At 44.6% G+C, this 26,960-nt stretch overlaps 1 protein-coding gene across 3 annotated transcripts; it reads right to left on the bottom strand.

Moving 5' to 3' along the window:
- Positions 1-154: 154 nt before the first annotated feature.
- LOC311107784 (eukaryotic peptide chain release factor subunit 1-like) lies at positions 155-7,215 on the bottom strand. Of its 3 annotated transcripts, none has more exons than XM_084150326.1 (11): positions 7,088-7,215; positions 6,580-6,691; positions 4,843-5,018; positions 4,520-4,659; positions 2,705-2,843; positions 2,367-2,557; positions 2,064-2,193; positions 1,615-1,788; positions 1,365-1,429; positions 1,063-1,210; positions 155-890 (listed from the first exon to the last, which is right to left on the bottom strand). In XM_084150326.1, the coding sequence occupies exons 2-11, from the start codon at positions 6,663-6,665 to the stop codon at positions 808-810; spliced, it is 1,332 nt and encodes a 443-aa protein (XP_084006452.1). In that variant the 5' UTR covers positions 6,666-6,691; positions 7,088-7,215; the 3' UTR covers positions 155-807. The 3 variants fall into 3 exon arrangements, with proteins under 3 accessions (XP_084006452.1, XP_084006451.1, XP_084006453.1); XM_084150325.1 differs by having other exon boundaries at positions 6,818-7,104; XM_084150327.1 differs by lacking the exon at positions 7,088-7,215 and adding an exon at positions 6,827-7,085.
- Positions 7,216-26,960: the final 19,745 nt, after the last annotated feature.

Raw genomic sequence — 26,960 nt, forward strand, 5'->3', positions numbered from 1 at the left:
ACCATGATGATCATTGCAGGAAACAATTCAGACATTCTACAGCCACACTCATTGGTGCTTATTGGCCAAAGAAACCTTTCATTGGTGGGGAAGCAGGAAGAGCCAGCCCCTCTGGGAAGGCCAGCCATGCCACACGATTGTAGACGACAGCGGATGAGGTAGCAGCAATGGTTTTGAGCAGTTCAAATTTAATACCTTCCCCCGTTCTCTACAGAAACCCTGGTAAAAAAAAAAAAATCCCCACTCTCATAAAATACAACAGCAGCAACCAGTAAAAAAATGAAATGCAAAAGAAAAAATGCATTGAAGGGGGGAAGGAGGGAGGACAGGATGAGGGGAAGAAATAATATATATTTTCTATATGCGAGGAGTGAGTCCAAAGTCTTCATCAGACCGAGGGGAGGGGGGGTGGCAACGAGTGAGGATTGCTGGGAACTTGCTGTTGTGTTCATTCAAAATGGAGGGGAGAAAAAAATATACCAACAAAAATATTTGAGTCAAGTCCAATCCAACCAGGGGAAGGAACCAGCACTCTAAGGCAGGGATTCATTCAGGAAGGGTTTTGTCCCTCTATGGATTGAAAGAAAATCTCACTCCTCTTCAGCCTGTGTGAGCGTTAGTGGAAGTGTATGTATATGCATTTAAAATTGAATGTACTGTATATGTCTGTCTATATGGTCGATTCGGCTCCCCCTCTCACTTGCTGCAAAAGATAAGTCATTTTACTTTCCTTATTTCTTCATTCATTCGCTTTTTTTTTTCTTCTTCTTCTTCTTCTTCTTCCTCCCCAATTCAGTCCCCTACTACCTAGTAGTCATCTAAATCGAAAAACTCGTCGTCCTCTGCCTGGTAATCTATGGCCTGGAAATCCACCCTGTACCGCAAGCATCCTGAGAAAGAGAGAAAGAGAGTCAATTATCCAGACAAAGACTTCTGCTGGATTGAAGTGTCATTACTAATGTTAGGCTTATGAATTTGATCTCATGCTGTGAACTACCTTCACAACATGACCATAACAGAGACACCTATGTTAATACCCTATAACAACAAGTGTGGACTCACCCCCGATGCCTCCAAAGCCTTTGACAAACTGGGAGCCCTCTTGACTCTTGTCTGTGACAATCTCCAGCGTGGCTCCAAACTTCTTGTAGTTGTTGGCGAACCACTCCAGCAGAGGCATGCTCTCAATCAGCTCGTGGTCCTGCCCAGTCTGAACATGCACACACACCAAATGGACACAGTTAGAGAGCGCAAAGAAATGTTAACAAGTCAGCAACAAATTGAACCACCCGAATGGGTTCAGGAAAATAACGTTTTGTCAAGGCAACTGTGTATGACACCAAGGGACAGAGAACAGGGCTTACCTCCTTGTCTGTGAAGTGGGACTTGTCTTTCTCCTGCTCTGGTGTTAAATACAGAGTCTTCTCATCTGAAACACAAGGCCAATGGAGACAGGGAATGAGAAAAAGTGCATGAAAAGTGAGTGTGTATGTAGCATTCTCTGCTCAGTTGTTCTACTTCATGGAGAAAGACGACATACTGCACATGGGGAGTGTGTGTGTACCATTTTCTGCTCCGTTGAAGCAGAGTATAACGCATGGGGAGTGTTTGTACCGTTCTCTGTTCCGATGCTCTCGGCCCCGTGCAGGCGAAGGATGTAGCGCATGGTGTCTAGGTTCTCATAGACGATGAGGATTTCCACAGCTCCCATCTCCAGGGCTTTGAGTGTGTCCTCCACCCCGAAACAGTACTTCCCTGTGTCCTGACTGATCTCATCAAAGTACCGCCCTGCAGCGAGAGAGAGAGAGAGAGAGAGAGAGAGCGAGAGAGAAGAAAAGAGAAGAGAAAAGAGAGAGAGAGAGAAAGAAAATGGGGGAGGGAAGAGGAATAAAGGGTCAAATAAAAAAGAAGAATGAGTGATTGGGGGATGGAAATAGGGTAGCAATCATCACTCATCATCATTACCATTCACAATCTTCACTAACCCGAACAAACGCAGGCACAGACACACATTCGCTGGGATAACCCAAAATCTAACCTCAACATGTGCCACAAACACACACCTATGAGCTTCTTTTCCTGGATGAACTTGACGTTGGAGAGGACCTCTGCCGACAGCTCGATGGCCTGGTTGAAGCCGTTCTCTCCTCCGTACGAGATGTCCACCAGCTTCAGAATCTTCGCCTGTAACCTCTGCGCACACACACAAACCAGGGGTTAGTGTGCAGTGCTATGCATTGTCACAAAGAATGAGTAAATCCATGAGAGGAATTGCACCAAAAGCGTCAGTCCGATAAAGGATTAACTGATCACAGTGAGGATTGGTGCAGCATCAACCATGGCTAATCTCAAACACACACACTTACAGGGTCAAACATGTCGGACTGGCTGAGCTCAGTCTTGAAGTCGGCAGAACCTGCTAGGACCATTCCGGCCACGTTGACCTTGTCGTTGGACACATAGAGCTGGACAGCTGTCTCAGCCACCTTCCTTACATAGTTGTGTCTCTTCTCCATCCTCAGACGGGCAAACCGCAGAGCAGACTGACCTCCTCTGCCTGAGAGAGCGAGAAGATTAGATGGATAAAAAAAGTAGTGATGGGGGATAATATACATTTCCTTTTTTTGATCAATTGTTTTAATTTAAAATCTTGAATGTTCTTGTTCTTATGTCCGTCTGTGTGTGCGTAATGAGCGGAGCGTACCGTGTTTTTTGGGCAGGTCCACAGTGAACTTGTGCAGCACCTCTCTGGTGTTCCCCTGGAGTGTCCCAAAGAGAGCCCCGCTACCATCTATCACTATGAAACCAAACTTACTGTCATCAGACAGCAGGGCCGTCAACGCCTGGAGAGAGGGAGGAGGGAGAGAGTAGAGAGGGAGAAAGAAAGACAGCAATTTCATTACAATTTGATTGACATTGATTGAACACCCACATAGCGGAGACATACAGTGCCTTCAGAAATTATTCAGACCCCTTGAATTTTTCCACATTTTGTTACATTACAGCCTTATTCTAAAACAGATTTTTTTTTAATCCTCAGCAATCTACAGACAATACCCCATAATTACAAAGCGAAAACAGGGTGTTAGACATTTTTGCAAATGTATAATAAAATAAAAACAGAAATAAATAATTTACATAAGTATTCAGACCCTTTGCTATGAGACTCGAACATGAGCTCAGGTGCATCCTGTTTCCATTGATCATCTTTGAGACGTTTCTACAACTTGATTGGAGTCCACCTGTGGTAAATTCAATTGATTGGACATGATTTTGAAAAGGCACACACCTGTCTATATTAGGTCCCACAGTTGACAGTGCATGTGAGAGCAAAAACCAAGCCATGAGGTCGAAGGAACTGTCCGTAGAGCTCCGAGACCAGATTGTGTCGAGGCATAGATCTGGGCATTTCTGCAGCATTTAAGGTCCCCAAGAACACAGTGGCCTCCATCATTCTTAAATGGAAGAAGTTTGGAACCACCAAGACTCTGCCTAGAGCTGGCCGCCCGGCCAAACTGAGCAATCGGGGGAGAAGGGCCTTGGTCAGGGAGGTGACCAAGAACCCAATAGTCACTGACAGAGCTCCAGAGTTCCTCTGTGGAGATTGGAGAACCTTCCAGAAGGACAACCACCTCTGCAGCACTCCACCAATCAGGCCTTTATGGCTTTACTGAAGCCACTCTTCAGTAAAAGGCACACGACAGCCCACTTGGAGTTTGCCAAAAGGCAACTAAAGGCTCTCAGACCATAAGAAACAAGATTCTCTGGTCTGATGAAACCAAGATTGAACGCTTTGGCCTGAATGCCAAGCGTCACGTCTGGAGTAAACCTGGCACCATCCCTACGGTGAGCATGGTGGTGGCAGCATCATGCTGTGGGGATGTTTTTCAGCAGCAGGGACTGGGAGACTAGTCAGGATCGGGGGAAAGATGAACGGAGCAAAGTACAGAGAGATCCTTGATGAAAACCTGCTCCAGAGCGCTCAGGACCTCAGACTGGGGCGAAGGTTCACCTTCCAACAGGACAACGAACCTAAGCACACAGCAAAGACAACGCAGGAGTGGCTTCGACAAGTCTCTGAATGTCCTTGAGTGGCCCAGCCAGAGCCCGGACTTGAACCCAATCGAACATCTCTGGAGAGACCTGAAAATAGCTGTGCAGCGATGCTCCTCATCCAACCTGACAGAGATTGAGAGCATCTGCAGAGAAGAACAGGTGTGTCAAGCTTGTAGCGTCATACCCAAGAAGACTAAGCTGTAATCGCTGCCAAAGGTGCTTCAACAAAGTATTGAGTAAAGGGTCTGAATACTTATGTAAATGTCATCAGTTTATTTTATTAATTAGCAAAAAATTATAAACACCTGTTTTTGCTTTGTCATTATGCGTTATTGTGTGTAGATTGATGAGAGAAAACAACTTTTAATCTATTTTAGAATAAGGCTGTAACGTAACAAAATGTGGAAAAAGTCAAGGGCTCTGAATACTTTCCGAAGGCAATGTACATATGTAGAGCTCCTACCTCAGTGTGGAACTTGTTGTCACAGAGGTACAGGGAGGTGTTGATGGGTTTAAAAGGCTCAAAGTCTATGTTGACTTTCTTCTCTTTGCCCTCGTCTGTCACAATAGTCCCACAGTACACCACCAGGCCGTTAGGGGGCACTACAGGAGAGAGACAGGACTTACCAGTCAACACAGGCAAGACCCAGTGACCCTTAAGAAATATACACAACTAACAAGAAAAAGAGACATCCTTGCTGTAGCTTTGGAGTCCACTATGAGGAGGTCAAGGCTCCTAGTACAGACACACGACGACACAGTTCCATTTGCACACAAATCACTCACCCTTGTTGTATAGCTTTAGTCTCTGCTGTACAGAGGTAATGGCCCCGAGCACAGAGAGCCTGTTGACCCTGCTCTTGATGTTGGAGGCCGTGCCAAACTCATCAGCCAACATCTTGGCCACTCTGGAGATCTGGTCCTTAGGGGGAATGATCAGCGAGATCATACTGGTTCCATTACTGAGGAGAGAGGGACAGATAGTTACATAAACACACATATTCACGGTTGTGTAAATAACACTGTCTTAGTCATATCAATCTCTGAAAGGAATGAATATGCTTCCACAATCAAAACAAATCTTCCACCCATCAGCCCCTCCAATCATTCTCTAATATTACCTGACCCATATCTACCCTTGTGTAACACACACCTCAACTTTATAACAGTTGACGCCACTGGTCACCAAACACTACCTTCCTAGATTCCACTGTCTGAAAGGGGAGGGGCACACAGTTCCCATACAGAACAACAAGTTATGTCCTTGACACCAAGGACTGTGCTAAACTCCCACTGAGCCACATTCACTACCAGTCAAAGGCAAACTGGCGAGCCATACACGTTGATGCTGTATACCCACAGGTAGCTGGTTTGTGAATAAAGGCCAAATTGTCAACCGTATGTGTATGTAGCAGAGGATTATGTGCCAGTGGACAACAAGAACACTTCGGGGGCAAAGCGGTCCCATTTGCCTAATCACACTGCCGAGTAAGCCACGGAACTAGCTCTGTGAACTACTTATCTAAATGAATATGGATGACCGCTAGCTAACTACACACATTGTCACCAAAGGAATAGGAAATGGCAGTTGAGTGCCTGCTGCTTGCTACTCAAACATACTGTAGCTTTAAGCCTTCCACTCCCAAATACAAGACATGTTCAATGCTGTATCTTGAAAGCAAGCCAACATAGCTATCAACTGCTTTATCTATCGCAGCATATGGGAACATACTGGTGTCAGCTAGGTGCTTTTAGCAACGCGGCAATTGTACTGGGTTGCACAAAGAAAACAGTCCATGGGAAGCTAAGTTAAATACAATTGCATTTCAACTTACTGTGCCAGCGGCACCATATGTGGCCAAAAAAGAAATAGCTTGTGGGGGACTTATTTTTGACATGATGTAAGCAGAGGAAGTGGGTCTACAACAGACCCACGTTTGGAAAGTCTGTTTAATAATACGATTTTGTCTCAAACTCCCCCCGTCATAACGACCAACCGTCCTGCCCACTGCCACAGTAAGTTAGTAGCTAAGTTGAAATTGAATTGCACGTAACTTCTGGCTTCCCACGGACTGTTTTTGTGCAACCCAATACAATTGAAAACAACACTAGTGTATACTGTAAACCCGCGTTACTACAAGCACCTAGGCGTCAGTGTGATATACAAACAGCCCCACTGTTTTAAAGACCTCATCCACAGAAGCCGGCATTTTCAGCTAACAACATGTAGCTAACTAGCTAACTAACCCGGACATCAACACACATAACAAGTAACAGAGCTAGCTACAAATAACATGAATGGCATCATACTAATTATACGATCAAAATCGAATATTGGTAGGAACTAACGTTATTTACAATGTTGACTGTGTTAATAGCACGCTAACTGGCTAGCTAGGACCACTCCCAAAATTCGGCCTCGCTCATCCAGCTGTCCATTCATGTCTGCATATCTCCGTCTCCCACCACCCCTCCGACACCCAGTGAGACGTCCTGTATCTTGTGCCCATTTCAAACACTTACCCACGGGCAGCTTCCAAACTTTTAATCAACTTCTTGATTTTCCATATCTCCACGTTCCTGTCCGCTGCGTTTGGGTCGTCCGCCATCTTTCCTGCTGTAATTGCTTCAGCACCTGAAAGAGAAGAACATCAGCTAGCTAACGTTGCATCGCCCACGAACACAAACGATAGATTTAGCTAACTTCATAAAGGTCCAATGACCGGATTTTAGGTTGCCAGGGTGACAGTTGTGTGGCTACCTCTCTGACCTAGAAACGGGTGTCCGAGAGGGACCTGACCACACTGGTGGACCGACCGGGAGGAAAGACTCTACACCGCTTCTGTGTCAGTAAAGTGCGCGGAAAAACTAGGCCTACGCACTCTTCCCAGGCCCTAGTGTCCACCCTATTCATTGTCTAACGTCGCAACCCGACATAGTTTCAACTCTCTTCCTCGAAGAAACGTTAAAACCTCCAAATGTCAACCGGTTCCAAACCCTTTCATTTACAAAAACGAGGACGATACCGTACCTGCCTCGGGCAACGCCACTCCGGTTTCTGCGCTACAGCTTCCGCTCTAGTTCGGTCGTCGGTGAAATTACGTTGCCCACTTCCCTCTCGTGCCGGTTCCTCTCTACTACACTACACAGGCTTCGCCTGGTGTGATCGGGGCTCACATGTGGGAGGTAATTTCGGTTATTCTCTCTTCCCGGAAACTTAGAAAACACTGAGGTAGATTTCTGGTTGGTCAAAACTCCATGTTGATCATGAATATCTATACGGTGATTGGGGCGATTCAATATTATACGAAAATGGGCGGGGATATCTCAAAATGGTTCATTTGGGATTTGTAGTCAAAATTATTATTTGATATTACTCAGAACTTGAAGTTCTCCTGAACTCCTGTAGTGACCATGATAGAGAAAAAAATTGGGGGGAAAACAGTAGTTTCAAGTTAAACGTTTTAATGTGACGTAACTGCATTGTTGGTTGAGGGCGTGTAAGTAAGCATTTCACTGTTAGGTCTACACCTGTTGTATTCGGCGCATGTGACAAATACAATTTGATTTGATTTGATTTGATTTGAAATGCCTTTCTTGATAGCGCTAAACCCAACCATGCAGTAATCAATATCAATGTAGTACTAAAGATAACAGAAGGTAGAACAAAATCACAGGAGAAATAGAAATAAGAAGAACAAGATAAGTAAGTAGGCTATACACGGGTCAGTTCCAATACCATATTTACAATGTGCAGGGATACTGGAGTGATTTTTGTAAATAATTGTTTTACCTTTATTTATACATTGAGATAAAATCTATTTTTCAAGAGAGACCTGGTCCAACAGCAGCAGTGGGCACAAAGTTTCAGACAAAACAACTTACATACACTAACACAACATTGAACAAAACTGTAGACACACATGCAGTACAACAATTACATATTACGTAAAGAAACACAAATGTCATAACTAAAAAACTGTCCTGAAGACAATTACACTCTTCTATGATATTTACATCGACCAAGTGTTTAAACTCCACCAACGTGACTAGATCATAACATTTTAAAATGTTCAGGAGAGAATTCCAGGACCACTGAGCTGAGTACCTAAAACTATTTACAGTTAACATTTAAGTCATTTAGCAGACGTTCTTATCCAGAGCGACTTACAAATTGGTGCATTCAACTTAGGATAGCCAATGGGACAACCACCACTGGGGGAGGGGGGGTGTAGAAGGATGACTGTTAGACTATTACAGGTATTCCTTAAAGAGGTAGGGTTTCAAGTGTCTCCGGAAGGTGGTCAGTGACTCCGCTGTCCTGGTGTCGTGGGGGAGCTTGTTTCCACCATTGGGGTGCCAGAGCAGCGAATGGGCTGAGCGGGAACTGTGCTTCCGTAGAGGTAGGGGGGCTAGCAGGCCAGAGGTGGATGAACATAGTGCCCTCGTTTGGGTTTAGGGTCTGATTAGAGCCTGAAGGTAAGGAGGTGCCGTTCCCCTCACAGCTCTGTAGGCAAGCACCATGGTTTTGTAGTAGATGTGAGCTTAAACCGGAAGCCAGTGGAGTGTGCGGAAGAGCGGGGTGACATGAGAGAACTTGGGAAGGTTGAACACCAGACGGGCTGCAGCGTTCTGGATAAGTTGTAGGGGTTTAATGGCACAGGCAGGGAGCCCAGCCAACAGTGAGTTGCAGTAATCCAGACAGGAGATGACAAGTGCCTGGATTAGGACCTGTGCCACTTTCTGTGTAAGGTAGGGTCGTACTCTGCGAATGTTGTAGAGCATGAACCTGCAGGATCGGGTCACCGCTTTGATGTTAGCGGAGAATGACAGGGGGTTGTCCAGGGTCACACCAAGGTTCTTTGCACTCTGGGAGGAGGACACAATGGAGTTGTCAACTGTGATGGCGAGATCATGGAGCGGGCAGTCCTTTCCCGGGAGGAAGAGCAGCTCCGTCTTGCCGAGGTTCAGCTTGAGGTGGTGATCCGACATCCACACTGATATGTCTGCCAGACATGCAGAGATGCGATTCGCCACCTGGTTATCAGAAGGGTGAAAGGAGAAAATGAATTGTGTGTCATCTGCGTAGCAATGATATGAGAGACCATGTGAGGATATGACAGAGCCAAGAGACTTGGTGTATAGAGAGAATAGGAGAGGGCCTAGAACTGAGCCCTGGGGGACACCAGTGGTGAGAGCACGTGGTGCAGAGACAGATTCTCGCCATGCCACCTGGTAGGAGCGACCTGTCAGGTAGGACGCAATCCAAGAGTGAGCAGCGCCGGAGATGCCCAACTCGGAGAGGGTGGAGAGGAGGATCTGATGGTTCACAGTATCAAAGGCAGCAGATAGGTCTAGAAGGATAAGAGCAGAGGAGAGAGAGTTAGCTTTAGCAGTGCGGAGAGCCTCCGTGACACAGAGAAGAGCAGTCTCAGTTGAATGAACAGTCTTGAAACCTGACTGGTTTGGATCAAGAAGGTCATTCTGAGAGAGATAGCAGGAGAGTTGACTATAGATGGCACACTCAATAGTTTTGGAGAGAAAAGAAAGAAGGGATACTGGTCTGTAGTTGTTGACATCGGAGGGATCGAGTGTAGGTTTTTTGAGGAGGGGTGCAACTCTCGCTCTCTTGAAGACGGAAGGGACATAGCCAGCGGTCAAGGATGAGTTGATGAGCGAGGTGAGGTAAGGGAGTAGGTCTCCGGAAATGGTCCAGAACTGTGAGGGGTGAGCCATCCTCAGGAAAGGAACTTATCAAGGCGTCAAGCTCATTGATGAACTCTCCAAGGGAACCTGGAGGGCGATAAATGATCAGGATGTTAAGTTTGAATGGGCTAGTGACTGTGACAGCATAGAATTCAAATGAGGAGATAGACAGATGGGTCAGGGGGAAAAGAGAGAACGTCCACTTGGGAGAGATGAGGATTCCTGTGCCAGATGCTCTCGGGGTATGCGAGAACACATGATCAGATGAGGAAAGAGCAGTAGGAGTAGCAGTGTTTTCTGTGGTAATGGGCGGCGCACAATTGGCCCAGCGTCGTCCAGAGTAGGGGAGGGAATGGCCGGCAGGGATGTAGCTCAGTTGGTAGAGCATGGCGTTTGCAACGCTAGGGTTGTGGGTTCGATTCCCACGGGGGGCCAGCATATAAAAAAAAATGTATTCACTAACTGTAAGTCGCTCTGGATAAGAGCGTCTGCTAAATGACTAAAATGTAAATGTAAATGTAATCCATGTTTCCGTCAGCGCCAAGAAGTCGAGGGACTGGAGGGTAGCATAGGCTGAGATGAACTCTGCCTTGTTGGCCGCAGAACGGCAGTTCCAGAGGCTGCCGGAGACCTGGAACTCCACGTGGGTCGTGCGCGCAGGGACCACCAGATTAGAGTGGCAGCAGCCACGCGGTGTGAAGCGTTTGTATGGCCTGCGGAGCGAAGTACAGCCACCTTTCCACTTTTCCAGTTCTATTTCTATCATGACCTGTTCTAATTCTTGGTACTGTTGAAAGCAAATGAGAATGGGACCGTAATTTATATTTATTTACTGACCTGATTAAAAAATAACAGAGATAAAGTGCCATTTTACCCAATATGGCCTTATAAATAAGTGTATACCAGTGTTTAAGCTTACGCAAGGTCAATGACGACCAGCCAACGACGCTGTAGAGATCACAATGATGGTTTTGATTGGTAATGAACCTGAGGGCCGCATGATGTACTGAATCAAGTGCTCTCAGGGTAGTGGTTGAGGCCTGCATATACAGTTGAAGTTGGAAGTTAAATTTTTTTGTTTTTTTAGCAGACGCTCTTATCCAGAGCGATTTACAATTAGTGAGTGCATACATTTTTCATTCTGGCCCCCCGTGGGAAACGAACCCACAACCCTTGCGTTGCAAGCGCCATGCTCTACCAACTGAGCTACAGGAGGGCCAAATACATTTAAACTCAGTTTTTCACAATTCCTGACATTTAATCCTGGTAAAAATTCCCTGTTTTAGGTCAGTTAGGATTACCACTTTATTTTAAGAATGTGAAATGTCAGAATAATTGTAGAGAGAATTATTTATTTCATATTTTATTTATGTCATCACATTCCCAGTGGGTCAGAAGTTTACATACACTCAATTAGTATTTGGTAGCATTGCCTTTACATTTTTAACTTGGGTCAAACTTTTCGGGTAGCCTCCCACAAGCTTCCTACAATAAATTGGGTGAATTTTGGCCCATTCCTCCTGACAGAGCTGGTGTAACTGAGTCAGGTTTGGAGGCCTCCTTGCTCGCACACGCTTTTTCAGTTCTGCCCACACATTTTCTATAGGATTGAGGTCAGGGCTTTGTGATGGCCACTCCAATACCTTGACTTTGTTGTCCTGCTTGGGGTCATTGTCCATTTGGAAGACCCATTTGCGACCAAGCTTTAACTTCCTGACTGATGTCTTGAGATGTTGCTTCAATATATTCACATAATTTTCCTTCCTCATGATGCCATCTATTTTGTGAAGTACACCAGTCCCTCCTGCAGCAAAGCACCCCCACAGCATGATGCTGCCACCCCCGTGCTTCACATTTGGGATGGTGTTCTTTGACTTGCAAGCGTCCCCCTTTTTCCTCCAAACATAACAATGGTCATTATGGCCAAACAGTTCTATTTCTGTTTCATCAGACCAGAGGACATTTCTCCAAAAAGTATGATCTTTGTCCCCATGTGCAGTTGCAAACCGTAGTCTGGCTTTTTTATGGCGATTTTGGAGCAGTGGCTTCTTCCTTGCTGAGCGGTTATGTCGATATAGGACTTGTTTTACTATGGATATAGATACTTTTGTACCTGTTTCCTCCAGCATCTTCACAAGGTCCTTTGCTGTTGTTCTGGGATTGATTTGAACTTTTCGCACCAAAGTACGTTCGTCTCTAGGAGACAGAACGCGTCTCCTTCTTGAGCGGTATGACGGCTGTGTGGTCCCATGGTGTTTATACTGGCATACTATTGTTTGTACAGATGAACGTGGTACCTTCAGGCGTTTGGAAATTGCTCCCAAGGATGAATCAGACTTGTGGAGGTCTACAATTTTTTTCAGAGGTCTTGGCTGATTTCTTTTGATTTTCCCCATGACATCATTTTCTGGAATTTTCCAAGCTGTTTAAAGGCACAGTCAACTTAGTGTACGTAAACTTCTGACCCACTGGAATTGTGAAACAGTGAATTATAAGTGAAATAATCTGTCTGTAAACAATTGTTGGAAAAATTACTTGTGTCATGCACAAAGTAGATGTCCTAACTGACTTGCCAAAACTATAGTTTGTTAACAAATAATTTGTGGAGTGGTTGAAAAAAGAGTTTTAATGACTCCAACCTAAGTGTATGTAAACTTCCGACTTCAACTGTATATAACATCACTAAAATCTAAAGCCGTCAGTGATGTACATCGTACCAGCTCCTTCCTGGCCTCCAGAGAAAAACAGGCCTTATGCCGGTAATAAAAACCTATTTTCATTTTGAGCTTCCTTATCAAGTTCTCCACATGAACAGTGAAGCTCAGCTTGTCATACACCCACACTCCCAAATATTTGTACACTTTGACTTGCTCTATAGTATGTCCATCCAATGTAGCAATAACATGATTAGTAACATGCCTGCCATTTGAAAATACCATGCATTTCGTTTTAACCGAATTCAGAACCAGCTTAAAATCATACAGATTCTGTTGTATGGTGTTAAATGCTCTTTGGGCATTTTCAAAAGCTAAAGATAAACTACTACCACTTGAATAAAGAACAGTATCATCTGCATAAAAAAGAACATCCGCTGTTTCAATATGATCCCCAATGTTGTTGATATACAAAATGAACAACAGTAGGCCTAAAATAGAACCTTGCAGAACACCTGAGAACAACTCTTTGGACTCCGATTTACAACCATTCACCATTACACATTGTTTACGATTTGATTGGTAATTTATAAACCAATCTAGAGTATGATAGCGGTAGATACACTATATATACAAAAGTATGTGGACACCCCTTCAAATTAGTGGATTCGGCTATTTCAGCCACAACTGTTGCTGACAGGTGTATAAAATCAAGCCCACAGCCATGCAATCTCCATAGACAAACATTGGCAGTAGAATGGCCTTACTGAAGAGCTCAGTGACTTTCAACGTGGCGCCGTCATAGGATGCCACCTTTCCAACAAGTCAAATTTCTTCCCTGCTAGAGCTGCCCCGGTCAACTGTAAGTGCTGTTATTGTGAAGTGGAAACATCTAGGAGCGACAATGGCTCAGCCGCGAAGTGGTAGGCCACACAAGCTCACAGAATGGGACCGCTGAGTGCTGAAGCGCGTAGCGCGTAAAAATCATCTGTCCTTGGTTGCAACACTCACTATCGAGTTCCAAGCTGCCTCTGGGAGCAACTTCAGCACAATAATTGTTTGTCGGGAGCTTCATGAAATGGGTTTCCATGGCCGAGCAGCCGCACACAAGCCTACGATCACCATGCACAATGCCAAGCGTCGGCTGGAGTGGTGGAAAGCTCGCCGCTATTGGACTATGGAGCAGTGGAAACGCATTCTCTGGAGCAAAGAAGCACGCTTCACCATCTGGCAGGAGAACGCTACCTGCCCCAACTGTAAAGTTAGGTGGATTCTAGACAATTCTATGCTTTCAAATTTGTGGCAACAGTTTGGGGAAGGCCCTTTCCTGTTCCAGCATGACAATGCCCCATGCACAAAGCAAGGTCCATACAGAAATGGTGTGTCGAGATCGGTGTGGAAGAACTTGACTAGCCTGCACAGTGCCCTGACCTCAACCCCATCGAACACCTTTGGGATGAATTGGAACGCCGACTGCGAGCCATGCCTAATCGTCCAACATCAGTGCCCGACCCCACTAATGCTCTTGTGGCTGAATGGAAGCAAGTCCCTGCAGCAATGTTCCAACATCTAGTGGAAAGCCTTCAAAGAAGAGTGGAGGCTGTTATAGCAGCAAAGGGGGGAACAACTCCATATTGATGCCCATGATTTTGGAATGAGCAGGTGTCTACATACTTTTGGTTGTATATGTTTGTAGTCAGTATAAATGTTATTTACATTTACATTTTAGTCATTTAGCAGACGCTCTTATCCAGAGCGACTTACAGTTAGTGAGTGCATACATTTTTCATACTGGCCCCCCGTGGGAAACGAACCCACAACCCTGGCGTTGCAAGCGCCATGCTCTACCAACTGAGCTACAGGGGACCTGTTATGTGTGTGTGAGCAAATTAAGTGAGTGTTTATGTGTGTGTGTCGGTGTGCATGAGTGTTTAGAGTCCTGAGAGGGTGCATCGAGAGAAAATAAATTACAAGGGTCAACTCTGATAGTCTGTGTAGCCATTTTGTTAGCTATTTAGTAGTCTTATGGTTGGGGATAGAAGCTGTTCAGGTGCCTGTTGGTGTCAGACTTGATGCATCGGTACCACATGCCATGCAGAAGAAAAGAGAACAGTCTATAGCTTGGGTGGCTAGAGACTTTAACAATCTTCCGGGCCTTCCTTTCACACCACCTGATATAATACGTTGATGTCCTGGATGTACTGGGCTGTCCGCACCACCCTCTGTAGCGCCATGTGATCGAGGGCGGTGCAGTTTCCATACCAAGCGGTGATGCAGCCAGTCAAGATGATCTCAATGGTGCAGCTGTAGAACCCATTCCAAACCTTTTCAAACTCCTGAGGGGGAAGAGGTACTGTCACAACTGTGTGCGTGGGCGTGGACCATTTTAAGTCCTTAGTGATTTGGACACCAAGGGACTTGAAGACCCCTCCCCCCTCTCCATTCCCTGTAGTCCACGATCAGCACCTTGGTCTTACTGATGTTAAGGGAGAGGTTGTTGTCATTGACCTCCTCCCTGTAGACTGTATCATTGTCACCTGTGAAAAAGCATACCACCGTCGCGTCGTCAGCAAATTTGATGATGGTGTTGGTGCGTGGCAACTCAGTCGTGGGTGAACATGGAGCAGAGGAAGGGACTAAGCACACACCCCGGTGGGGCCCCCGTGTTAGCTAAGCAATGTCATGAAATTAAAATACCAGTCATAACATTTTAGATTTACAGTCGCTCTTATCCAGAGCGACTTACAGTTAGTGAGTGCATACATTATTTTTCATACTGGCCCCCCATGGGAATGGAACCCACAACCTTGGCGTTGCAAACACCATGCTCTACCAACTGAGCTACATCCCTGCCGGCCATTCCCTCCCCTACCCTGGACGACGCTGAGCCAATTGTGCGCCGCCCCATGGGTCTCCCGGTCACGGCCGGCTACGACAGAGCCTGGATTCAAACCAGGATCTCTAGGGGCACAGCTAGTACCTTAGACCACTGCGCCACTCGGGAGGTTAATATCACATTACCTAAGTTTGTTTGGTGGAATGATGGATTTTGTCAATTATGGAAGCATCTATTTTCCTCTTCAGAATATTGAGTATGCCCAAAGGGTCAATTGCATAATAAAAAAAAAAAAATCTATAGGCAATGTGGAGTTGAAAGTTCTACAAAATCTACATTATTTCTTCCAAAGTCAGGCCCAGTTTTGCACCACTAGATGACAGCATTGATTCACTAGAGAAAAACCTATGGTACTATAACAGTTATACAGTACCAGTCAAAATTGGACACACCTACTAATTCAAGGGTTTTTCTTTATTTTTACTATTTTCTACATTGTAGAATAATAGTGAAGACATCAAAACTATGAAATAACACATATGGAATCATGTAGTAACCAAAAAAGTGTTAAACAAATCAAAATATATTTTATATTTAAGATTCTTCAAATAGCCACCCTTTGCCTTGATGACAGCTTTGCGCACTCTTTCCACAACAGCATCTTTCCCCCAAGCGTTTCCATGGCATATTTCCATTGTTTTGGTCGAGTTCCATTGACCTCTTTACCACATCTATGGCTGAAATCAGTTGATGATAGGACTTAGATAAGTTGTAAAAGTACTGATATTGTATCATGTAATAACACACAGCTTTCCAAGAAAACACGAATTGAGACATTTATGGCCTGTTTACATATATTGTATGGAGACAATTGGTATGAAACCCTAATAAACTGTATTTATAACGATATGACAATAGTTTAGGTTGACAATATTTATATTACACAATTTCTGATATGTCACACAACTTTTATTTTCCTCCATATGTAAAATCAAGAAATGCATCAGCTATGCCTCTTCTGCCATTCATTCCAATTAGACTGGTTTTGGATTTCTCCCTGAGCACAATGGCTGCCATTTTCACCCCATTCTGGAACTTTGAGAGTTGATGACATAGCCCCTCTAGTAATTGAATAGGATCTCTATGCTCCACATACTCTCAGATTCCATTCCAATTTCCCCTCTGCACTGATACCCATATTACAGAGATTAAATGACGCAGCAGTTTGCTAGGCAGTCAGTATAATATAAACACCAATTCATCACTATCTGTCTGCAATCAGAGCTGTAATCTGTCATCTGGAAATGCATCCGGCCTCGTGTTCAGTGTTCTTGTCAGAAAAGTTACATTTTGCCAAACTCAACAGATTCTCTATCATCTAGGGTCAGAGTGATCGCAGAGTAATTTCATTCTGCAACATCCGACAGGTAAGAGATGGAAACTCATAAGACCTGATTTATTTCTGCTGTAGCCTATATGTTGTTCTGTCTGTGTGTACAGTAGATATTAAAAGTCCGGAAGACACTGGAATATCACCTCCATTTCTGGTGACTCCTTAGCTTCAGGTAGGTTGGCTGACCATGTGTCCATGGCGTCTGTGTGTGTTGTTGTGACTGGTCATTGAGGAGGCAGAGAAATAAAATAAAGAGTGTGTGTGTGTGTGTGTGTGTGTGGGTGTGTGTGTGTGGGGGAGGGTTAGGGCTAGAGCAACCCCACACAGATGCCATCAGGTCCACTCTGCTCCACTTTCCATCTGTGGCAATCTGCTAGAGGGGGGCTGAGTGATGGAGGGATGGGGGAGGGAGAGGATGGAAGGAGAGAGTGATGTTGTGGTGTTCAAGGGCGTCACTGTGCTTGACACAACCCGAACAGAAGGGAAGGGCTGCTGCTTTGGGTGTACCACACATCACACCTGCTCTGTCACTAATGTCAGATTCAGTTTAGTCCCGATTCCCAGGAGACTGTGAGAGCAGACATACACAGTACAGTCATTGGAGTTGACAGAGATGGCTCTACCAGTGAAAGGACCCTGGCCTTATCCATTAGCAGGACAAAACACAAAAACTGACCTTGGATCATTGCTTAGGGGGAACTATATTGATGGCTCTGACTCAGAATTTCCCATTGAATGGTGGAGTTCACACACCCCTGAGGACTCAATGTGTCAAATGATGAAACCATAGCTAGTGCTTCAGTCTAATTGCCATCAGCATGGGGTTTATTAAACCTGGGCCCACCTCTTTTTTAAGCAGCCAGGTCATCCGTGATACAAGTCAGTATTCGACGTTCCTTCAATGACTGAGGACGTCGGGAGATGACGTGGAAACTGGCCACTAGGGGCAACAGTGAGCTCTGTTACCTTATAATAATAATAATATGCCATTTAGCAGACACTTTTATCCAAAGCGACTTACAGTCATGTGTGCATACATTTTTTACATACGGGTGGTCCCGGGGATCGAACCCACTACCCTGGCGTTACAAGCGCCATGCTCTACAAATTGAGCTACAGAGGACCACAAGTAGGTTTACCAAACTTTGACCATAACCATTTCTGAGTTAATGCCTAACCTTAAGATTTCGGAGTAAATGCCTAAACTTAACCCTAACCTTAAAATTCGGAGTTAATGCCTAAACATAACCTTAAATACTTCAAAATGTGACGTTTGCAACATCTTCGAAATTTGACGTTTGAGAAACATGGATGAACGTCTAATTCTGACGTGAGACTGTGAGAGCTAGTTGTTCTTAAGATCAACGACTGCGTAAATGGAGCTGTGCAAATCAAACTTGAATGACTTTGATATTTATTTGACTCATAATCTCTGGCGTTATATAAAAGGGCCCATTAATGCTTGGCTGTTTTTTTTCTCCCTCCGACAACTTCATGTCCCATTTGGAGTGTAAAGATGCAGCTCTCAGAGAGCCAGGGAAAACCTTTGAACCCCTCAGAGGGAATTAAGCAGAAGTTTTATTTTCCCCATGCTAATCTGTGACTCACTCTCTCTCCGCCACATTCAGAGAGGGGATCATAATTGTCAGCACTTCAATAACTAGCATCCCCGCTAAAGACACATCTTCTTAAGCTGCCGTGTGTGTGTTTGTGAGCATATCTGGCAGTGTCTGGCTAGTTTGTTTTGTGTGCTGCTGCTGCTTCTGATAGGATATGCTAAGATTTGGGGCGCCCATAGCCGGAGCTTTGCTGTGTGCTTTCCATCTAATCTCTGAGTCTACATTCTTGTCACAATCTCTACCTCTCCCTCTTTCTCCTCTTTCCGTCCTCCTCAGAGGCAGACAGGAGATTTACGGATCTGCACCCAAATATCAAGTGGATTCATCAGGAACGGAGAGCGGGAGCGTCATAAATATCAATGAGAGGTGGTGAGACTAAAGGAGGTAGCTGCTCCTCTCAGTGTCCACACTGTGTACCGCTATTAAGAGTTTATTAACGCGCTGGATTAACCCAATAACCTCAATTTAAGGAAGATGGGACATGCAGTCTATCTTAATGATGGATTTCATAGGGGTCACACCTAAAGGGAATTGGGATCCAGGGAAACAATGCCTGCCTCCACCGCTGAGTGACATGGGGCGAAAGCCAATCACCTTTCACCTATGAGGGAGCTCTTGAGAGTTACTGTCCACCCTCTTGTACATAACCTTTTGGTGTGCTTAGTGGGGATATAGAGGCCCAAACTGCTTAACGTTGCAGGTTGAAGTTAAATATATAGAATAGGCCATTTATGCTATGTTAACCTTCACCATTCACCAACCAAGCACGTCCCTAATACAACGTCCTATACTGCAACAGCAGATTTGTTATTTCTGAGTATTAATATTAGAGTAAAAAGAGAGAGAGCAATTAATAATACGTTATATTTAGGAGGAACAATCAAGCCCCTCAGCTAATGAATATGACAATTAGATGAGGGGCTGGTTTGACAACTGTCAACATGCCCTGTCAATTCTAGCCTGGTGGTTGATGCTATGTCAACACCTCTCACTGATAACGCCTGCTGTCTAGTCCCTCAGGGGAAGCAGACACATTACCATATGTTCCTATCATCCTGAAAGCATCCCTGGGGCTTCTGGAGTGTCTTTGTTTGGCTTGAGTCTGCAGGGGAAATAGTAGGAAACAAATAGCATTCAGCCATTTCAAACCATCTGCATCAATCCAGCCCATGGCATATTAGTTCTCTGAGAACGAACTTCCTGGGAGAATAGGTTATGTTTGCAGCAGTATTACAGTTTTGGATAAGACGGTTTGGTCTTGGCATGGCTCATATTTTGAAAGTTTCAGTTTCTGTGACGTTCACTAAACAAGAGACCAGGCCCAGACGACTTTAGGTTCAGACAATGATCTAAGGTCAGTATTGTGCGTTATCCCAAATGGATTTGAGAAGGGTAGGCTGACCCTAGATCTGTGCCTAATGTGTAGTGTCTATCCATAGCTTTATCAATCCACACCACCAGCCACAGATCACAGCCCTAACCAGGTCTGAACTCCCCCCTGTCACGGTTTCGGCCGAGGCTGCCTCTCTCCCTTGTTCGGGCAGGCTTCGGCGTTCGTCGTCTCCGGAATTCTAGCTGCCACCGATAGATGTTTCATGTTCGTTTGCTTTTGTCTGTTTGTTTCCACACCTGTTTCTGTTTTACGTAATTAGTGTCCTATAAGTTTCTCGTTGTGTTTGTCTAGTGTTGTGTATGATTGTTTCCGTCAGTGTTGTGTTTTGCTCGGTTGAGCGTATTTCTCCACTGTGCTGGAGCTCATTTGCACTTGTGTGTGCACCGGTTCATTTTGTCGCACCTGTTAGTGCGCGTTTACCTTTCGCCTTCGTGCGTGGTTTTGCTGTCGGGCTTAGTTGTCCTGTTGCCTGTGTTGGGCCAGTAATACAGCTTTTGGAACATTCAGTCTGCGTCCTGCGTTTGATTCCTACACTACACCTACAACACGCCCTGACACCCCCCCTCACTCCCTCCCTCCCTTTCTGTGTTTGAGATCAATTGACACTCTTTATCATGGTACTTTGAGATTTATTTTAAACTGCAAAACCCTTACGCACCACTGTACTTTGTATACCAGGGTTGGCTGGCCTTCTCTAGTCACTCGTAGGCTCAGTCACTGGTATACTTTTATTTACAAAGCCATTTTGGGTTTACTACCTTTTTATTTGGGCATTTTTATTGTTCAGAAATGTGGTGGGTACTCTCTTCGTTCACTGGACTTTATCCTGCTAACTGTTCCAAATGTCCGAACTGAATTTGGTAAAAGGTATTTTATGTACTCTGCGCCATCGTCTTGGAACACCTTACAAAATAATTTTAAACTGGAAGAACTTGTCCCGATTGGTGTTTTTAAATCTCTGATGAAGGATTTTGAGGCTGATTCCCTGACCTGTCAATGTCTTTAATTTGCTGTTTTTGATATTGTTATACTCTTGTGAATTCATGAATGGTTTTTACTAGATTACTTGTAGTCTTTCATGTTGTCTGTCTGTAATTTTTTGTAATGACTTGGTGCTGCCTATCTTGGCCAGGACGCTCTTGAAAAAGAGATTTTAAATCTCAATGAGCCCTTCCTGGTTAAATAAAGGTTAAATAAAATAAAATAAAATAAATAAATTTCTCCCCCCCTCCCTCCCTCCCTTTCTCCCCCCTCCCTCCCTTTCTCTCCCCCTCCCTCCCTCCCTCCCTTTCTCTCCCCCCTCCTCCCTCCCTCCCTTTCTCTCCCCCTCCCTCCCTTTCTCTCCCCCTCCCTCCCCCCCTTTCTCTCCCCCTCCCTCCCTCCCTTTCTCTCCCCCTCCCTTTCTCTCCCCCTCCCTCCCTCCCTTTCTCTCCCCCTCCCCCCCTCCCCCCTCCCTTTCTCTCCCCCTCCCTCCCTCCCTCCCTCCCTCCCTCCCTCCCTCCCTTTCTCCCCCTCCCTCCCTCCCTTTCTCTCCCCCCCTCCCTCCCTCCCTCCCTCCCTCCCTTTCTCTCCCCCTCCCTCCCCCCCTTTCTCTCCCCCTCCCTCCCTCCCTTTCTCTCCCCCTCCCTTTCTCCCTTTCTCTCCCCCTCCCTCCCTCCCCCCTCCCTTTCTCTCCCCCTCCCTCCCTCCCTCCCTCCCTCCCTCCCTCCCTCCCTTTCTCCCCCTCCCTCCCTCCCTTTCTTTCTCTCCCCTCCCTCCCTCCCTCCCTCCCTTTCTCTCCCCCTCCCTCCCTCCCTCCCTTTCTCTCCCCGTCCCTCCCTCCCTTTCTCTCCCCCTCCCTTTCTCCCTCCCTTTCTCCCTCCCTCCCGTTCTCTCCCCCTCCCTCCCTCCCTCCCTCCCTCCCTTTCTATGAGAAAGCCACAATCATAACAGACTCAGAGAAATAGAATGATAGGAGGGAGAGGACAGAAGAGATGGCGCAAGATGGAGATGGAAAGAGACTGAGAAATTGATTTTCCTCCAGCTGCATAAATCAAATTGAGTACAAAAAGGACATTATCAAATCAATAGATTTAATATAGCATATTATTATATGAAGACAAAGGCATGTCTGATGAGGGGAGTTAACTTTGACTGATGGCACTGGGACACATCAATATAGGCGATTTGCATTTGGAGGAAGGATAAGCTCTGCAGAATGCAATAACACAACTCCCAAACCTCTATAAAACTTGTTATAGAAATAAATGTGAGGCTCATGTAAGCGTGAGTGTGTGAGGGAGTGAGTGAGTACGTGTCATATGTATGCCTACACGCACACCCATTTTGACGATGCAGCTGTGATTGGGTATGTCTGCAGGAATGTCTGTGTGTAAGTGTGTGTGTGTGTGTGTGTGTGTGTGTGTGTTTACAGTGCCTTCAGAAAGTATTTATATACCTTGACTTAATTCAAATGTTGTGTTACAGCCTGAATTCAAAATTGATTTCTCACCCCCCATCTACACACAATACCCCATGACAAAGTGAAACATGTTTTTAGAAATGTTTGCCACATTTATTGAAAATGAAATACAGAAACCTTTGGCAGCGATTACAGCTGTGAGTCTTTCTGGGTAAGTCTCTAAGAGCTTTACACATCTGGATTGTACAATATTTGCACATTTTCTTTTAAAAATTCTTCAAGCTCTGTCAAGTTGGTTGTTGATCATTGCTAGACAGTGTAGTGTATTAAGATTATGACTTTGTTAATGGTTTTAAGTGGAACTTGAGAGGATGTTTATTTAGTGTCAAAGGGAATGGTTTTAGTGTGACGCCACATAGGACAGAGACGTCTGTGTGTTGTAGACAGGGGATTGGACAGTAGAGGGAGCCACCCATATTTTTGTATATCTTATAAGTATAGGCTAGAGACAAAAACGGCAGAGCAGACATTGCAATTTGGGGGAACTACTGCTCTCCGGGTGGTCATGACATCCGTAAACTTATGCTGAAATCTTGTGATATGAATAAACCTTATGATCAAAGTTCAGTATAAGCGGACTCCTTTGTTTACAGCAATAACTAGCAACTTTAACTCGACACTACAACAGCAATTTTCAAGTCTTGCCATAGATTTAAGTCAAAACTGTAACTAGGCCACTCGGGAACATTCAATGTCGTAAGCAACTACAGTGTATATTTGGCCTTGTGTTTTAGGTTATTGTCCTGCTGAAAGGTGAATTTGTCTCCCAGGGTCTGTTGGAAAGCAGACATTGACCAGGTTTTCCTCTAGGATTTTGCCTGTGCTTAGCTCTATTCTGTTCATTTTTATCATTTGCCCCAAACATAATGCTTTGTATTCAGGACATACATTTAATTTCTTTGCCACATTTTCTGCTGTTTTACTTTAGTGCCTAATTGCAAACAGGATGCATGTTTTGGAATATTTTATTATTCGGCTTCCTTCTTTTCACTCTGTCATTTAGATTAGTATTGTGGATTGACTACAATGTTGTTGATCCATCCTCAGTTTTCTCTTATACATCAATTAAACTTTAACTGTTTTAAAGTCACCATTGACCTCATGTTGAAATCGCTGAGCGGTTTCCTTCCTCTCCGGCAACTGAGTTAGGAAGGACGCCTGTATCTTTGTAGTGACTGGGTGTATTGATAAACAATACAAAGTGTAATTAATCACCATGCTCAAAGGGATATTCAATGTCTTCTTGTTTTATTTTTACCCATCTACCAATAGGTACCCTTCTTTGCGAGGCATTGGAAAACCTCCCTGGTCTTTGTGGTTGAATCTGTGTTTGAAATTCACTGCTCGACTGAGGGACCTTACAGATAATTGTATGTGTGGAGTACAGAGATGAGGTAGTCATTCAAAAATCATGTTTAACACTCTTATTGCACAAAGAGGGAGTCCATGCAATTTATTATATGACTTGAAAAGCAAATTCTTACTGCTTTTCATTTTGTTTTTTTATTATTTAGTAAAAATGTCTAAAAATATAATTCCACTTTGACATTATGGGGTATTGTGTGTAGGCCAGTGACACAAAATCTCAATTTTATCCATTTTAAATTCAGGCTGTAACAACAAAATTTGGTAAAAGTCAAGGGGTGTGAATTTCTGAAGGCACTGTATGTTTGTGCGTCCAGCCAAAATGTCATTATTTAAATAAGACCATCACAAAGAGAAGGTACAGGACAGGACAGACTTAAATTTATTCAGACAAACTGTTACAATAAAATAAAGGTATTTTCAGCACATAACATCAACATTCCATTATAACTTCAGAAGGGGAAAAATAAGACACTCAAAAACTCACTGCACTATGCTTCTATGGAAAGAGCTTCTGGAATCTAGCTACATTAAGGACAATCGATTTCCACACCTCAGTCTGCAACTGGACAAAGCCACAGTGCCTTCACACAGCAATATATTACCCTTTAACATTAGTCATCTTTAACTCTTTACAAAGTAAAAAATATATAGAATTAACAAAGAAGACTTTTGCAAATATGGCCATTTATATGTGTGTTTGAACTAGCGGAGTTGTCGTAAAACTGTATTGTGTGTGTGTATGTGTCCGTGTGTGTGTGTACACTCCCCAACGTATTTATTTGGACAATTTGGCAATATATATACACTGCTCAAAAAAATAAAGGGAACACTTAATCAACACAATGTAACTCCAAGTCAATCACACTTCTGTGAAATCAAACTGTCCACGTAGGAAGCAACACTGATTGACAATACATTTCACATGCTGTTGTGCAAATGGAATAGACAACAGGTGGAAATTATAGGCAATTAGCAAGACACCCCCAATAAAGGACTGGTTTTGCAGGTGGTGACCACAGACCACTTCTCAGTTCCTATGCTTCCTGGCTGATGTTTTGGTCACTTTTGAATGCTGGCTGTGCTTTCACTCTAGTGGTAGCATGAGACGGAGTCTACAACCCACACAAGTGGCTCAGGTAGTGCAGCTCATCCAGGATGGCACATCAATGCGAGCTGTGGCAAGAAGGTTTGCTGTGTCTGTCAGCATAGTGTCCAGAGCATGGAGGTGCTACCAGGAGACAGGCCAGTACATCAGGAGACGTGGAGGAGGCCGTAGGAGTGCAACAACCCAGCAGCAGGACTGCTACCTCCGCCTTTGTGCAAGGAGGAGCAGGAGGAGCACTGCCAGAGCCCTGCAAAATGACCTCCAGCAGGCCACAAATGTGCATGTGTCTGCTCAAACGGTCAGAAACAGACTCCATGAGGGTGGTATGAGGGCTCGACGTCCGCAGGTGGGGGTTGTGCTTACAGCCCAACACCGTGCAGGACGTTTGGCATTTGCCAGAGAACACCAAGATTGGCAAATTCGCCACTGGCGCCCTGTGCTCTTCACAGATGAAAGCAGGTTCACACTGAGCACATGTGACAGACGTGACAGAGTCTGGAGACGCCGTGGAGAACGTTCTGCTGCCTGCAACATCCTCCAGCATGACCGGTTTGGCAGTGGGTCAGTCATGGTGTGGGGTGGCATTTCTTTGGTGGGCCGCACAGCCCTCCATGTGCTTGCCAGAGGTAGCCTGACTGCCATTAGGTACCGAGATGAGATCCTCAGACCCCTTGTGAGACCATATGCTGGTGCGGTTGGCCCTGGGTTCCTCCTAATGCAAGACAATGCTAGACCTCATGTGGCTGGAGTGTGTCAGCAGTTCCTGCAAGAGGAAGGCATTGATGCTATGGACTGGCCCGCCCGTTCCCCAGACCTGAATCCAATTGAGCACATCTGGGACATCATGTCTCGCTCCATCCACCAACGCCACGTTGCACCACAGATTGTCCAGGAGTTGGCGGATGCTTTAGTCCAGGTCTGGGAGGAGATCCCTCAGGAGACCATCCGCCACCTCATCAGGAGCATGCCCAGGCGTTGTAGGGAGGTCATACAGGCACGTGGAGGCCACACACACTACTGAGCCTCATTTTGACTTGTTTTAAGGACATTACATCAAAGTTGGATCAGCCTGTAGTGTGGTTTTCCACTTTAATTTTGAGGGTGACTCCAAATCCAGACCTCCATGGGTTGATAAATGTGATTTCCATTGATAATTGTTGTGTTATTTTGTTGTCAGCACATTCAACTATGTAAAGAAAAAAGTATTTAATAAGATTATTTCATTCATTCAGATCTAGGATGTGTTATTTTAGTGTTCCCTTTATTTTTTTAGCAGTGTATATGCGGCAACAGACCAGAATGGGTATTTTCATACATATCGGTTTTACTGTTTAAAAATGAATGCACTTTATGTATGTAGTCCCCCCATTTAAATGTGTCATAAGTATTTGGACAAAATAAACGTGAATAATGGTGAGTGAGAAAGCTACAGATGCACAAAGATCATACCCCCAAGACATGCTATCCTCCATTACTAATAACAGGGGAGGTTAGCATTTTTTTTTTTGTGGGGGGGGGGGGGGGGGGTATGATATTCATGCCTATGTAACTTCCTCACTCATCATAATTAATGATTCATTCATGATTATTCGTAATCATGGTAGAATACACATTTATGTAGAAGTGTTTAGAAACATATTCTATTCTTATTTACAATAGAAGTGACTCCAAAATGACACAATACATTATTTACCATTCATTTCTATTGGGCACAACATAATATGAAACACAACCAAAGCAAACCGCAAATGCATCCAACAAATCTGTGGAGTCACAAGCTAGGAATATGGGACCAAATACTTAACTTTTGACTAAATGTAATACACTGTAAGTGAATTTGTCTAAATACTTATGACATTTTCAAATGGGGGGACTATTTACATAGCATACTTTCATTTCTAAACAGTAAAACGGATGTGTATGAAAATACCCTCAAATAAAAGGTGACATTCTATACTGTCGCCACATATAAAACATTTGATGTCAAATCCAAATAGCTGGAGTATAGAGCCAAATTAAACATTTTAGCTTCACTGTCCAAATAAATACGTAGGGGAGTGTATGTGCATGTGTGTGTATGAGGACAGTTCAGCAACAGCAAAGGACCTAGGGATTGCATGTAATTGCGCTTCTGTAGACGTTTGAGCGACTAGGACCAAAAAGAGGGAGGGTTACTCAGCTATGTACTACACAAGCAAGCCAGGCCAGGGAGGGACAGCAGTGACATCAGGACAGGGCAAGGGTCTGTTATGATGAGAGGGCAAAGGTCAAGGGCAGGTTGATTGCAGAATCAAAAGAAGGGGCCTTACACTGCTACAGCAAGAGATAACGTTACACGTATGTTACAGTCTGTGTGTGTGTGTGGGTGT

This window comes from Coregonus lavaretus (genome assembly GCF_964263955.1).
Source record: "Coregonus lavaretus genome assembly, chromosome: 32".
Taxonomy (NCBI): domain Eukaryota; kingdom Metazoa; phylum Chordata; class Actinopteri; order Salmoniformes; family Salmonidae; genus Coregonus; species Coregonus lavaretus.

What these genes read in the sequence shown, in the direction of transcription:
- LOC311107784 (XM_084150326.1), bottom strand. Translation starts at nt 6,665, where the DNA reads ATGGCGGACGACCCAAACGCAGCGGACAGGAACGTGGAGATATGGAAA. An exon ending in AGTTTGGAAGCTGCCCGTGG is followed by an intron (nt 5,019 to 6,579) that starts GTAAGTGTTTGA and finishes CTCTCTCCTCAG; the next exon opens with TAATGGAACCAGTATGATCT. An exon ending in GGACCTGCCCAAAAAACACG is followed by an intron (nt 2,558 to 2,704) that starts GTACGCTCCGCT and finishes TCGCTCTCTCAG; the next exon opens with GCAGAGGAGGTCAGTCTGCT.